The sequence below is a fragment of the Odontesthes bonariensis genome, chromosome 3 (genome assembly GCF_027942865.1).
Source record: "Odontesthes bonariensis isolate fOdoBon6 chromosome 3, fOdoBon6.hap1, whole genome shotgun sequence".
Taxonomy (NCBI): domain Eukaryota; kingdom Metazoa; phylum Chordata; class Actinopteri; order Atheriniformes; family Atherinopsidae; genus Odontesthes; species Odontesthes bonariensis.
This window is the reverse complement of record NC_134508.1, coordinates 9,591,531-9,606,130: the sequence shown is the minus strand read 5'-3', so window position 1 is coordinate 9,606,130 and position 14,600 is coordinate 9,591,531. Positions and strand designations below refer to the sequence as shown.

At 45.3% G+C, this 14,600-nt stretch overlaps 1 protein-coding gene across 1 annotated transcript; it reads left to right on the top strand.

Moving 5' to 3' along the window:
* The first annotated feature begins 219 nt into the window (after positions 1–219).
* mcm2 (minichromosome maintenance complex component 2) lies at positions 220–14,048 on the top strand. The gene is made up of 20 exons (XM_075460207.1): positions 220–286; positions 1,412–1,605; positions 1,696–1,868; positions 3,437–3,567; positions 4,205–4,343; positions 4,437–4,534; positions 4,619–4,740; positions 5,775–5,982; positions 6,127–6,261; positions 7,035–7,226; positions 7,888–7,981; positions 8,073–8,151; positions 8,386–8,557; positions 8,641–8,767; positions 8,873–8,985; positions 11,435–11,599; positions 11,691–11,765; positions 12,099–12,281; positions 12,361–12,516; positions 13,597–14,048. Exons 1-20 carry the CDS (start codon positions 281–283, stop codon positions 13,705–13,707), a joined length of 2,673 nt encoding a protein of 890 aa, XP_075316322.1. The 5' UTR covers positions 220–280; the 3' UTR covers positions 13,708–14,048.
* Positions 14,049–14,600: the final 552 nt, after the last annotated feature.

Here is a 14,600-nt window from a genome sequence, read left to right as displayed (position 1 = left end):
TAAGCTACGGTGCGCACCGCCTCCTCTAACAGCCATTTTTACTCACCCGGAAAACATGCTTCCCTGGTTTGGTTAGTTGTAAAACGAACATGCTCTGGTTCAAGACCCCGCCCCTTTAAAAACAAATCCACCAATGAGAAAGCCTGACGTCAGATGCTGATTTGAATATTCATCATGTTTCGCGGGCTTTCAGCGTCACGTGGTTTTTTTCGCGCGAAAAGCGTCTCCCGGCAGGAAGTAGAAGTGTCTTCAGAGGAGGCAGACAGACAGCAGCGCAGCAATGGCGGTGAGTTGTAACGGTTTAAAACGGATAAACCGCCTCAGCGGCTCGGTTTAATTGTACATTAGCAGAGGAATAAGTTAACTACAAGTTGATTTTACTGTTTTAGTCTGAGTTTTTTCCCCAGTTTTAGTGTTTTTACTGCTGTCTGGGCCACAACAATGACAGAGAGGGTTCTCTTTTCAGAACCCAGATCGTTTATTTTTGACTAAATTTAGACGCAGTTAAGTGTTAATCTCGACTTCTAGTTTTAAAATGTGCAGGTTTGTATAAAGCGGCCCTGGGATGGCACTCTGTGTTCGGCCTGTTTTGTTGTCTTGCTCAGAAAGGTTTTGCCATGTGGTTGCAGATGAAGAGTTTTTTTTTTTGTGGGGTTTAACGAACAAATTCAGAGCTTAAAACGTTTCTGTCGATGGATATGAGTAAATGATAATGAGTAAAACATTAAAACGGGTCAGAACCTGCTCCTCCGGGTGTTTTAAAAGCTAAATTGTATTAAAAACAGATTCTAAGTCATCCTCCCTTGTTCATTTAGTCCGTTTTTTCCTTGCATGGTTCATTTTGATCCTTTTTATTCTGCATCTTTGAATTATTCTCACTGCTCTGATCTAATCACATTTTTCTAAAGCTACATAATGCTCTGCTCATCTTAAACTGCTTTTTGCTGCGCTGCAACAGGCCGTAGTTTATTAAAAATGATGTTTTTAATAACAGACTTTTTACCCAGGTCATAAATCTGCATGTTTCTGAGGATAAAATCATCTTTTTTCAACAGAAACGTTAAAGCCCATCAGTATTTCAATAATAAAAACAACACTATAACTTAGTGAACATGTGTTTTTTAATGTGATATTTTGCTGTAAATGCAGGACTTAAAGGGCCTTGTTCTATATTTATAGAGATGAGATATCTTAGTCACAGAATTGATCATGAAAGCCACTTTGCTGTGATTATTTTGGACTTAAAGGTTACTGGAAGTCTCCATTTATTCAAAGTTAAACCCTAGTTGAGTACGTACATGAGTAATTCAGATGATTTGCCATGAAACAATGTAAAGTTATTTTAAACTGAAGAGATCTGCTACGTTTGAGATTTAAAAAAATAAAAAAAATGTAAATGATTTGTGGGCAGGATTCCTCAGAGTCGTTCCACGTGGCCACCAGCCCCAGCCGAGCCTCCAGGAGAGGAGACCTGACCTCCAGCCCCGGGCGAGACCTGCCTCCCTTTGAGGATGAGTCCGAGGGGCTGCTGGGGGACGGACACCTGCCCGGAGAGGAGGAGGAAGACGGGGATGGAGAGGAACTGATTGGGGACGGGATGGAGAGGTGAGGCCCCGGATCCGAACACCAGAGCGGAGTTTTGTGTTGTTTTTCTTTTTTTGGGCTTTACGACCATAACTTCCTCTGCTTGTTTAGGGATTACCGTGCCATCCCGGCTCTGGATCAGTACGAGGCAGAGGGTTTGGACCTGGATGACGAGGATCTGTCGGAGCTGTCGCCCGGAGCCCGGGCTTCGGCGGAGGAGGCGATGAGGAGGAGGGACCGGGAGCAGGGGGCCAGCGGCCGGCTGAGGAGGGGCCTGCTCTACGGTGAGGGGGGGGTGAATGAATGAACACATCTGGAAGCTGTTTGGGAATACTTTGCACTCGATCAGATCAATGTTCCCTCTAAGCTGCTCGCACATTCTCAGCGCACAAGAAAATCTATGCAGCGCAGAAAATAAAATTCACCATAAATGTATTAATTAATATCTAATACTAGACCTAATCTAATTAATTAGACCAATAATGTGTTTTTCTGTACCATTTTTCAATGTAACGCAGTGAGTGACAGGTGTTCAGCCAATGATACGATACGGTTTACTTACGCAATGCAGCCAATCAGAGCATTGGTAGTGCTTGCATTCGTGCCCATACACACCGTGCAGGTTAGCTAGCTAACAACAGTGCGGCGGAGTTATGCTGCGTGTTCACCAAGAGCGACCTGCGGGCGCTGGAGAAGCTTCGCTTGAGAATTTGCTTTGGTAGCTCGTGACGTCACATTTAGAATGTTAAATTTTTTAAAAAACATGAGGAAAGAGAGGGCAGGGACACGAATAAACGTGTTGTTATTTACAAATTGTTATACAAGATTTACATCACGTTACAAATGATGTAAAACTACATTAGGTACACCTGAGAAGAGCAGGAATAGCAGAGGCAGCTGTGAAAAAGAAACTAAATTCGAAATAAATCCGAAATAAAACTTAATTGCAGTGAGAAAGGTATGTGTGGGGTTACTACACTATTGTATTGAAGCACTCGACACGGCAATTGCAACAGTCTCAGGATTAAACGACTATTGTTTGGATAGGAACTAAAGTTTACACGTCTGTTTCTGCGAACCCCGCGGATTGTCGGACCCCTACAATCTGTGGATTGTCATTGGTTTTCGCCGAAACGCGTCATAGCTCATTACCATAATGTTAGCTTGAGTTTAATCACTTGAATCCGCTCTGGTAGCTCAGGTAGCTCACCCTCCATAGAGAAATAATGATTTCCGGCGCTCAGGTAGCGTAGGTCGCTCTTGGTGTACACGCAGCATTAGGAGCTAAGAGACGCCCCTTATCATGGCGAATCGAACGGGCAGCGCCAGCGACACATCCACTCACCGAGCCAAAGTAAAAAAGAAATGCGGTTCTTTTAGGATGGAATGGCTGTCTGAGTGCAAATAGAAGAACAAGCGGTGAAACTGAAACAGATTTTTTTCTTTTGAGTCACAGTCTACTCTGCAAAACATGCAGGCTGCAACATGACTCTCACATATAACAGATAACATACTACACATCTCATGCACAACAAGATTTTTGTCTTCATTTTAAGTGGGCCAAATCGCTTATATTAAAAGTAACTAATGGAAATTGCTGCTGTGATTTGATTATTTTAAATAAGCCATGTAACTGGCTATGATCCAAGGTTTTGAACAGGTGTGATGCTGGTGTGTGGCCACAGCGTGCACATCTGATGTTGCTCACAGTGGTGCTCAGTGTGCTCAGGGAGCTTGTGTGTATGCCCAGACACATGAAAAACTAGAGGGAACATTGGATCAGATGAACCAGCGGTCGATGAGCGAGTTCTGATCCAACTGAGAGTAAATAGTTTATTTTGCTTTTTTCCAGACAGCGAAGACGAGGACGACGAGCGCCCCGCTGCTCGCCGCCGGCGACTGGCTGAGCGCGCAGCAGAGGGCGTCACGGACGGAGACGAAGAGGAGATGATCGAGAGCATCGAGAACCTGGAGGACATGAAGGTTGGTGATTGTAACGCCGCGCTCGCCGTTACCTCCGTACACAATCGCGGATTGAAATGAACTATAACAAAACAAAGGCGAAACTTACCTCGACCGGCTGCTGATGTATCACATCAAAAGAGGTCCCCGGGGACATGAACCCTTAAATATGGTCCCGGAGGACAGTAGCAAGTAGGAGGGGGGAGCAGGGGAGTGTGTAAAGATGTCTATTCATGTATATGTGTTTTGGGTGTTAAGTAATGGTTTTAGTGGTTTGTAAATAGGTGATTATATTGCAATTATGGATGTATGTACATATTTATGATTTATTGATAATTATGTAAATATTTGAACCTACCTGTTAATGGTTTGGTCTAATTGGTCATGTGACTAAGGGTCGGGGTTTTAAAAGGGAGGCAAAAATGTTTTGTTGGGGCAGAGTGTTGGAGATTTGGATTGAGACTGGAGGGTATTGTTATTGTAAAGAGTTGGATTTTGTATGCGTTTCATTAAACCGTTAGGTGGGATTTCATAGGTGGCCTAAAGGATTATTCCGTGGTTTTTGCCTCCGGACCGCTCGAAGCTTTGCGGGTCCGCCGGTGGTGGATCGTGTTTGACGTTTGTTTTTTTTTTTGTTTGTTTTTTTCCTGACCCGCAGGGCCACACCGTGAGGGAGTGGGTGTCCATGGCGGCGCCGCGGCTGGAGATCTACAACCGCTTCAAGAACTTCCTGCGGACGCATGTGGACGAAAACGGACACAACGTGTTCAAAGAGAAGATCAGCGACATGTGCAAAGGTAGCTGGGGTTTGTGGCGTTGGAGCTGAGCGACCCCGAGCCGTCTCCTGCTCAGAATAACGCGAGTGTTCGTTTTTATCCTCCGACCTGCAGAAAATAAGGAGAGTCTGGTCGTGAACTACGAAGATCTCGCCGCCAGAGAGCACGTGTTGGCTTATTTCCTGCCGGAGGCGCCGACTGAGATGCTGAAGGTGAGTTTTTTGTGCAACCTGCTGCAGAGCGACGGACCTGATCAAACCCGGCTGCGTTCCCACCGACTTTTCTGCTCTTGGCAGGTTTTCGATGAAGCGGCCAAGGAAGTGGTGCTCGCCATGTACCCGAAGTACAACCGCATCGCTCACGAGATCCACGTCCGCATCTGTAACCTGCCGCTGGTGGAGGAGATCCGATCGCTCAGGTAACAATACTGACAAAAACAACACTAACAATAACTGTTAGTGATCAGAGATTAAAACAGTAACTGCAGCAGGTTAGGGTCCAAACCGGGGTTTAGATGTTGGTGTAATCACTATTTACAGGTATTACGTGGGTTAGTAGCCCTTTAAGTGCCAGGTTTTAAAGAAAAAAAAAAAAAAACGACGGCTGGGCAACGATTCAAATTTTTAATTTAATTAATCACATGATTTCCCTGATTAATCACGATTAATTGCATTTGTACACAAAATCCAAAAATGAATCCAAAAGTAGTGTATAACTTTTAGCATTTAGTTTTATTTTAAATGTGCTGCCATATGAATGAAAGTGCCATAACATTTGTTGTGCAAACACACTTTTAACATCAGCATCTTTCTGTAGTTTTTATGTAGAAGCCTCGCTCCACTGTCTGTTTCCTTGAATGACTTGCTGCTATCAGTTGTGTGTTTTGCCTTTAAGTGATATTTTAGACTGGAACTACTACGCTGAGAAGACAATTCAACTTGGCTGTGATTACAGATGACTTTGGTTCTGTCGACTCCGCCGTCTGGAAGAACTTTAAAATGAAAATGGCCGAGTAAAAGTTCCGTACCCTTCTCCATGTTTGGTGGATCCATCTACAAAATAAAAGCCTGTGAGCAACAGACTTTTACAATAATAAAACACGGTGGTCCGTGGCGTAGCGCCCCATGTACAAGAGGCATAGGCTGTGCTGCGTGTCGTTCCCCCTCTCTCTGCTCCCTGCTTCCTGTCTCTCTGAACTTTCGTATCCATTAAAGGCACAAAAGCCCCCCAAATTTGTTTTTGTAATTTAAAATTTTTTTTATAATTAACTCGCCCAGCTCTAAACCCCCCCAAAACAAAAACTTCACAGCTTAAAATGGTTAAAGATGAAGAGAAACTTCATTAAAAGAAAACACGATGTTTGACGTGTTATTACCCGTTTTATTCGGTGCGGCGGCTTGTTGCACTTAAGAAACATCTGGTTTTTTTTTCTTCTTCTTTGGTCCTCCTCAGGCAGCTCCATCTGAACCAGCTGATCCGGACCAGCGGGGTGGTGAGCAGCTGCACCGGTGTCCTCCCGCAGCTCGGCATGGTCAAGTACAACTGCAGCAAGTGCAACTTCGTGCTGGGGCCCTTCTTCCAGTCCCAGAACCAGGAGGTGAAGCCGGGCTCCTGCCCCGAGTGTCAGTCTCTGGGGCCCTTCGAGATCAACATGGAGGAGGTGAGAGGAGGCTGATGGGAACCGCCTTTCAGTTTTCTTGTTTTTTTTTATGGTTATTTCAGCACAAACTGAGAGAAAAAAAAGTGCAAATAAGTTGTAACCCGGTTACTGTGAGTAATCTAACCGGCCGTCTCCCTCCAACAGACCGTGTACCAGAACTACCAGAGGATCGCCATCCAGGAGAGTCCCGGGAAAGTGGCGGCCGGGCGCCTCCCGCGCTCCAAAGACGCCATCCTGCTCGCCGACCTGGTGGACAGCTGCAAACCCGGGGACGAGATCGTGAGTCTGTTTGTCCTTTGTTCTTCATTACCGTCGTCAGTTTTCAGTTTGAGCTCCTCAGACGACCAAAAAACAAAAAAAAAACAAAGTGTTTGGCTGTGTTTCGAAACCGCATACTCATCGATCAGACAGTATGCAGAGCGTTTACCCACAATGCATTTCGCTCCCGCCCGAGCCGAAATCAGCCGGCCTGAAGCTGATTTCTCTTAAAGCTCTAAACTCTGTAAACTTTAGCAACATTTGAAACATTTTCAGGTGAGAAAGTAGTCGTTTAGATCCCCAACGTGTTGAAAACCTGACAAAATACCGGCTGTTTACAATTTTGTTCCGACGAATTCGGCGCTACTAAAGCTAGCCGCAGTGAGCAACGCACTTCCGGTTATTTTCACAAAATAAAATACCCGTTGCCTTTTATCATAGGGAAAGCCATTACCATACAATTGGTGCTTTTGTTTTGAAAACAGGAAGTGAACCTACCCTCGTTGTAGCTAGCTTGAAACTGCCGTTTTGACAGGAAATGACGATCGGCGACGTCACGTTACGTTGCGTCTTGGGTAGTTTGAGTACGAGTAGTAACCTCATGATGCATACCCAACATTTCAGAGAATCTAGTATGCATCCGGGAACTTCTCGCTTACTCAAACTCGCTTACTAACTCAAAAAGTTAGTAGGAGTAGTAGGAGAAGTATGCTGTTTCGAACACAGCCAAAGTCATGTTCCTGACGTCTAAAATCCAGCAAAAAGACTGAAGGAGATATTTCTTCTCTCCTCAGGAGCTGACGGGCATCTACCACAACAACTACGACGGCTCTCTGAACATGGCCAACGGCTTCCCGGTGTTCGCCACGGTGATTCTGGCCAATCACATCACCCGCAGGGACCAGGGCGTCGCCGTGGCAGAGCTCACCGACGAAGACGTGAAGGCCATCGTCACGCTGTCGAAGGACGAACGCATCGGAGAGCGGGTGAGGAGGCGCACACAACTTCCACTGGAGTTTCAGGACTTCTAACGAGACCTCCTCTGTGGTTGTAATGTTTGAATCTGGGCTGGATTCAGCAGTTTGTTTAGCAGCCCGACAGTCGTGGCATCCATTCTGACACAACACGCAGTGTAGATGAAGCATAAAGCAGCACAGCAGCTGAAAACGTGTTAAAAAATGCCCAAATAAGCACAGTAAAGTGATTTAATCCGCTCTGGATCCACAAATCAGGACAGGTTAGAGGGAAAAAGATCAGCGAATACCATCAATGAAAACATATTTCTTAATAAATAACCTTTTAGATTAAGCCAGCATAACTTGGATAAAGAAATGAGTGAACATCCATGTGCAAAATCTAATGTTTTGTAAAGCTCAAAGGGAAGAAACTCACGCTGGTTCAGTGGTTTTTATTTGATTCTTCTCAAGGAAGTGATGGAACTTCACTATTATCTATCTGCTTGTGCGATTTTATAATAAAAATACCGAAACCTTTGAGAAAACGTCCTAATCTGAGTATTAGCTACATCGCTGCTGCTTTGATTTGCTCAAACATGTTGGTGGGCTACGTCGTCTCAGCAGTTCAGAAGACGATCGCCGGCCTGTTATCGGTCCTGAAGGTTTGAATCGGACTCTTTGCATTCCACAGATCTTCGCCAGCATCGCGCCGTCCATCTACGGTCACGAGGACATTAAGAGAGCTCTGGCTCTGGCGCTGTTCGGAGGAGAGCCCAAAAATCCAGGTAAGCCTCTCGGGTGGGATCCTGGATCAGCGGGGTCTCGGTTTGTTCCTCCTCCGAGGTTGTTAAACTCCTCTCGCTGCTTCTCCTGCAGGTGGGAAACACAAGGTGCGCGGAGACATCAACGCGCTGCTGTGTGGAGACCCGGGAACCGCCAAGTCCCAGTTCCTCAAGTATGCAACCGGTTCATTTATAAAACCATTCATTAATGTGAAGTCAAGGCCTTGATTTACCTTAAAAACTGACCTTTGAGTCCTTAAATCGGTCTTAGTAGCTTTGAGCACTTTTAAAAGTATTTTCAGTTTATGTAGAAAAGGAAATCCAACCAGATTTAAAGCAGTTAAAGAGACTAATAGGGCAGGAATGACCCCGATCGGCCCCTAAAAGGAGGTGATGCTGCTCTGCAGGTACGTGGAGAAGGTGGCGAGCCGCGCCGTGTTCACCACGGGTCAGGGCGCCTCCGCCGTCGGGCTGACCGCCTACGTGCAGCGACACCCGGTGAGCCGCGAGTGGACGCTGGAGGCCGGAGCGCTGGTGCTGGCCGACCGCGGCGTCTGTCTGATCGACGAGTTCGATAAGGTGAGCCGAGGCCCGACCGCGTCCTCAGAGGCGAGGGAAAGCCGTCAGAGTTTTAATAAAACGTGTAACTCTGCGTCCCGCAGATGAACGACGCCGACAGGACGAGCATCCACGAGGCCATGGAGCAGCAGAGCATCTCCATCTCCAAGGCCGGCATCGTCACCTCGCTGCAGGCCAGGTGCACCGTCATCGCCGCCTCCAACCCCATCGGTGCGTCCCCTGACACACGGACACTGTTTAAAGGCGCCGCTTTTACCGGTTATTGGTCCTCAGGAGGAGCTGAAGGTGTCTGAAAGTCTTTTTGTTTCTCTGCAGGCGGCAGGTACGACCCGTCCCTCACCTTCGCCGACAACGTGGACCTGACCGAGCCCATCGTGTCTCGTTTCGACGTGCTGTGTGTCGTCCGGGACACCGTCGACCCCGTGCAGGTACGAGGCGCCACGCTTTTCTACACCAGAGTTCAGAAAAAGGATGATTTGGGTAAACCTTCATCTACATCAGGGATGTCCAAAGTCAGTCCTCGAGGGGCCGCTGTCCTGCAGGTTTTAGATGTTTCCTGCTCCAACACACCTGATTCAGATCAACACATCATCAGCAGGCTTGTGCAGAACTTAACAATCTGTTGAAGAGATCTATTTAATCTGAATCGGGTGTGTTTGGAAGCAGGAAACATCTAAAACCTGCAGGACAGCGGCCCCTCCAGGACCGACTTTGGACATTCCTGATCTACATGGTCAACAGGATTCATTTAAAATTAGGGCTGGGCAACGATTAAAACGTTTAATCTAATTAATCGCATGATTTCCCTGATTAATCACATTTGTACTCAAAATCCAAAAATGAATCCAAAAGTAGTGTATAGCTTTTAGCATTTAGTTTTATTTTAAATGTGCTGCCATATGAATGAAAGTGCCATAACATTTGTTGTGCAAACACACTTTTAACATCAGCATACAGTGTTTCCCACGGAATTTTTGAAAACTATGGGGGGGGGGAATCCACACGGCGTGTTATTTTATTTGATTGATTTGCACACATTCATTCAAATAAAAAAAAAAATACACAATAAAACACACCAAATTAAAAAAAAAAGGAATGTGTGCTGGAGATGTCAGAAACCCTTGTGGGCTTATGAGGAAACCTCATCTTGTCATTAAAACCCAATGATAACAATTGTAATAGAAAATATTTACAGGCTAAAACTAAACTTCATGAAAAATATGAATGGATCATATACAGTGAGGACTTATGCCTTTTTGAGAAACTTGAAAAGGTTTTCCTTGATAACAAAGGGTGTGGGAAGTACACAATGAGTTCAGGAACACATCAGAAGTGGTTTGGTGTTGATATCTTTAAAAACAAGAGAGCTATTACAAAATAAAAATCTAAAATGGAATTAACTATGCACACTGAGTAAATGTTCTGACTAAAATGATTTTTCTGGAAACTAAAAGGCTGTGAAAGCTTTATAGTGAGTTCACAAACCCATCAGAAGTGGTTTGGTGTGCATTGGTTGACTATCCAGTGAGAACAAAAAAAGGCGTTGCACTTTTGCGACGGTCCCTAAGCGCTCCGGCTGCCGTAGTTCACTTAGAAGTATATTCGGCGCGGTTACTCTGATCTTTCAGGCTTACTTTGGTGAGTTGATAAAGCCTGTGGTATGTTAGTCTTAGTTTTCTGTAAATATTAATACCATCCTGAGGCTAATTGGTGCGGTTTTCGTGACGCTATTACAATTACAAAGCTGGAAAATAGGCGAATGTCGAATATAAAACCAACTTCACCCCGCTCCGCCTGGTCGGGACGGTTGAAACACACATGCGGGACAGATGAAACACCTTATTTTAAACAGAAACTATTGAGCTTACTATTTTTTTAAGCAACATACCGGACAACATACTAGTGTACCTGTCATTGCTCAAATGTCACATTATTTCTCAGAATATAAATAGGTCAAAAAAATATGTTTGTCAACGAAATCACGATGATTACAGCTGACCTTAATGCACGCGCACCCACTGATCTATAACGTGTGTGTTAATCGCCCCGACAGCGACTAATAACACATAAACCTTTTTTGCCACTAAACTTCAAAACTCTGACATTGCACACTTTAGGACATGTTTAATTACTAATTCACCTGTTGTATAGTCATGTTGGTTGGTTTTCGAGGAAATCGCTGTGTTTCCCAAAAAAAAAAAAAAAAAAAAAAAATCGCTGTGTTTCAAACGATTGGCGGCCAAACTATGGCGGCCATAGTTTCCTCAATGTATGGGAAACACTGGCATCTTTCTGTAGTTTTTATGTAGAAGCCTCGCTCCACTGTCTGTTTCCTTGAATGACTTGCTGCTATCAGTTGTGTGTTTTGCCTTTAAGTGATATTTTAGACTGGAACTACTACGCTGAGAAGACAATTCAACTTGGCAGTGTTTACAGATGACTTTGGTTCTGTCGACTCCGCCGTCTGGAAGAACTTTAAAATGAAAATGGCCGAGTAAAAGTTCCGTACCCTTCTCCATGTTTGGTGGATCCGCCGATTACTTTCTTTTCCGGTTCCACAGCAGACAGCAACAGACTTTTACAAAATAAAAGCCTGTGAGCAACAGACTTTTACAATAATAAAATAAATAATAAAACCTGCGTTAATGCGCGATAAAATATTTGTCGGCGTTCAATGAGTTAACTCGCCCAGCCCTACTTAAAAAAAATCTGATTAAACTGATGAGCTGCAACCATCTGGATTTGATCGATTCATCTTGAATAATATTTCCTGAGAAACTGTTTAGTTTGAACTCAAACCGGTTTCCTGAAGGTTCAGAACGTCAGGAGATGTGAGCTCCAGACTCGTCTGACTTGTGGTTTGCTGCCCTCTCTCAGGATGAGATGCTGGCTCGCTTTGTGGTCGGTTCCCACATCAAGCATCACCCCAGCAACAAGGAGGGAGGCGTGGCCTTGGAGGAGGTGGTTCTGCCCAACACGTCGGACGTGCCCCCGATCCCACAGGATCTCCTGAGGAAGTACATCATCTACGCCAAAGAACGGGTGCGAACACCGCCGAGCTCCTCGGGGAACCTTTGCAGTATAAGGAATGTAAAGTTGTGGTTTGACCTTTGACCTTCGAATGATTGTGTAGGTTCACCCCAAACTGAACCAGATGGACCAGGACAAGGTGGCGCGCATCTACAGCGACCTGCGCAAAGAGTCCATGGTGAGTCTTCTTAGGTTTCTCCAGAAAGTATGAGATGTACTTTATTTATACAGTCCAGAAAGTATGTAGATGTACTTTATTTATTCTGACCTGGGCACCTCCAGCAGAAACTGATCTGTTGACCTCAGAGCTCTACCAGGACTGTTAAAAGCTCAGATAAATACGATGGGGCGAGGCCGTTAAGAGCTTTAAAAACAAACATTAAAAGTTTAAAATCAGTTCTATAAAGGACAGGAAGCCAACGGAGGGAGTTAAGAACAGGAGTGATGAAAAGAAAGAAATAAAGAAAAGGAATCCTCAGAAGTGTTGGTTCTAACGTACGTTTGCTGACAGGCGACGGGCAGCATCCCCATCACGGTGCGTCACATCGAGTCCATGATCCGCATGGCGGAGGCTCACGCCAAGATACACCTGCGGGACTACGTGCTGGAGGACGACGTCAACATGGCCATCAGGGTGATGCTGGAGAGCTTCATCGACACGCAGAAGTTCAGCGTCATGAGGAGCATGAGGAAGGTTCGTGGCTCCTGAACTCGTCGTCGGGTTTTCTTCTTCTTCGAAGCGGACTCGTCCTGATCTGTTTTTCTGTGCTCAGACGTTCGCCCGGTACCTGGCGTTCCGCAGGGACAACAACGAGCTGCTGCTCTTCATCCTCAAACAGCTGGTGGCCGAGCAGGTCGCCTACCAGAGGAACCGATACGGAGTCCAGAACGACACCATCGAGATCCCCGAGAAGGACCTGCACGATAAGGTAGAGACACGATGTGACGCTTTACACCGGGGGTGTCCAAAGTCTGTCCTGGAGGGGGGGCCGCTGTCCTGCAGGGGGGGCCGCTGTCCTGCAGGTTTTAGATGTTTCCTGCTTCAACACACCTGATTCAGATCGAGACCTTGGCTGTGTTCGATACTACATACTGCATACTCATCGATCAGACAGTATGCAGAGCGTTTACCCACAATGCATTTCGCTCTTGCGAAAATGTGGGAATGCAGACTGAAACCGTTCCCCCCGGGGAAGGACAGTTATCAGAACGGCTCTGTTCGAATGCGGCTAATATGCGTTCAACAGAGTAAAACATTTGCATCACAAAATGGTTCTCCAGGAAAAAGTCAGACCTCACAATCCCTTGGCCCTATTTTCTCTCCCTTCATATCACTGCCTGCTGTGCAGACCGAGCAGTAAACACTGTAACAGGTGCGGCAGGCGGCAGCAGGCAGTGATACGAAGGGAGAGAAAATAGGGCCAAGGGATTGTGAGGTCTGACTTTTTCCTGGAGAACGATTTTGTGATGTATATGTATTACTCTTTTGAACGCATATTGTTTTGAGAAGCAAAACGCTTTATTTTTAAACCCCAGCCTCGTTTTGGCGTTGATGAAAGTAGTCCTAGCCGGACAAAACTCGGCTCACAGGACGCAGCAGGGGGTAAGAAAATGTTCATAAATGATGTTGCTAATATGGGATGTCATACAGCTTCATGTCAAAAGAGGCGAACTATCCCTTTAAATATGAGCACAAAATAATTGGATTTGGGCCCCATTCGGTACTTTTACCCCAACCGGAACCATTTTAACGCGGGAACGACACTCAAAGCAAAAGTTTAAAATGCGTGGAAGTTGCTGTGGGATCATGTTGGAGATGAGGGTCCTTTAATCTGCAGAAACCAACTCGGACTACATTTCTGAGCACAAAGTGTTGCTTTCAGGGTACGTTGCAATTTAACTGATGGTGCTTTTGTTCTTAAACTTTCACATTTCATCAGATAGAGGAAAGAAACAGGAATAAGATCATCACGTCCTGATCTTTAAAGCCTCTGTTCTTCCTCCCGCAGGCCAGACAGATCAGCATCCACAACCTGTCGGCCTTCTACGACAGCGACCTCTTCCGCTCCAACAAGTTCAGCCACGACGGCAAGAAGAAGCTGATCCTGCAGCAGTTCTAAGAAGCTGAAGTTTTCATCCTGGAAGGACTTTTTAACTCCAGAAACATTCCTGCTGGAGTCTGAGACGCTCTGCTCTCCTGACGGTTCGGATCTTAGAGGCGAAGCAGCCCCTCGGCAGAGCTTCTGGAGCCTAAATGAGTCGAGGCGGATGCTTCCCGACCCTCCGGTTTGCAGAGGATTGTAAATAAATGTACATGTTGTTGAAGAGATGCGACTTCCTGCTTCACTTCGTCTGGATTTCTGTCACATTTAACATGTTTTCTGACTGTAGATGTTTATATTTGAAGCCTTTTCTGCTCGATGTGAGACTTTTAGAGGCGTCTGAAGCCTCTGATGAGGAAAAGAAAGTTCTTAAAAGCTGTTTTCTTAATGTTGGATTGTAGCTCTGTTCTGATAATAAACAACTGTTGTGTATTTTCTGTCTCCCAACAGAGCAAAGTTTGTCTGCAGTAAGTTTTACAGGCTGGGGAAACCAAAGTGTGCGGTTTAAAGTCTTACTTTATCCAACTTGTGTCCGTCTGCAGCTGTGGTTTTATTCCCGTCAGACGAGCATCAACAGTGTTTAGAAGTTCTATTTTCTGTTAAATTCGAGGTGTAATGTTCCTTTTTAGGATCTAAGGCACGAGTTGGATGCATCTGTGTTTGAGGAAACAACGTTATTAAGTCTGGAATGACACAAAATACGTCCAATCTGACTGATTTCCACCCGTTCAATCAGATTCAGGACCGCGGGCGCGTTGATTTTTAGTAGAGAAGTAAAGATGAGACGGATCATCATTCCATTATAGACCTTAAGTAATAATAATATATTTCATTTATAAAGCACTTTACATCAACTTAATGACCTCAGAGTGCTATATTTTAAAACTAGCATTGAAAAGGAAAATGTAACT

What these genes read in the sequence shown, in the direction of transcription:
- mcm2 (XM_075460207.1), top strand. An exon ending in GATCAGCGACATGTGCAAAG is followed by an intron (nt 4,344 to 4,436) that starts GTAGCTGGGGTT and finishes TCCGACCTGCAG; the next exon opens with AAAATAAGGAGAGTCTGGTC. An exon ending in ACGAACGCATCGGAGAGCGG is followed by an intron (nt 7,227 to 7,887) that starts GTGAGGAGGCGC and finishes TGCATTCCACAG; the next exon opens with ATCTTCGCCAGCATCGCGCC.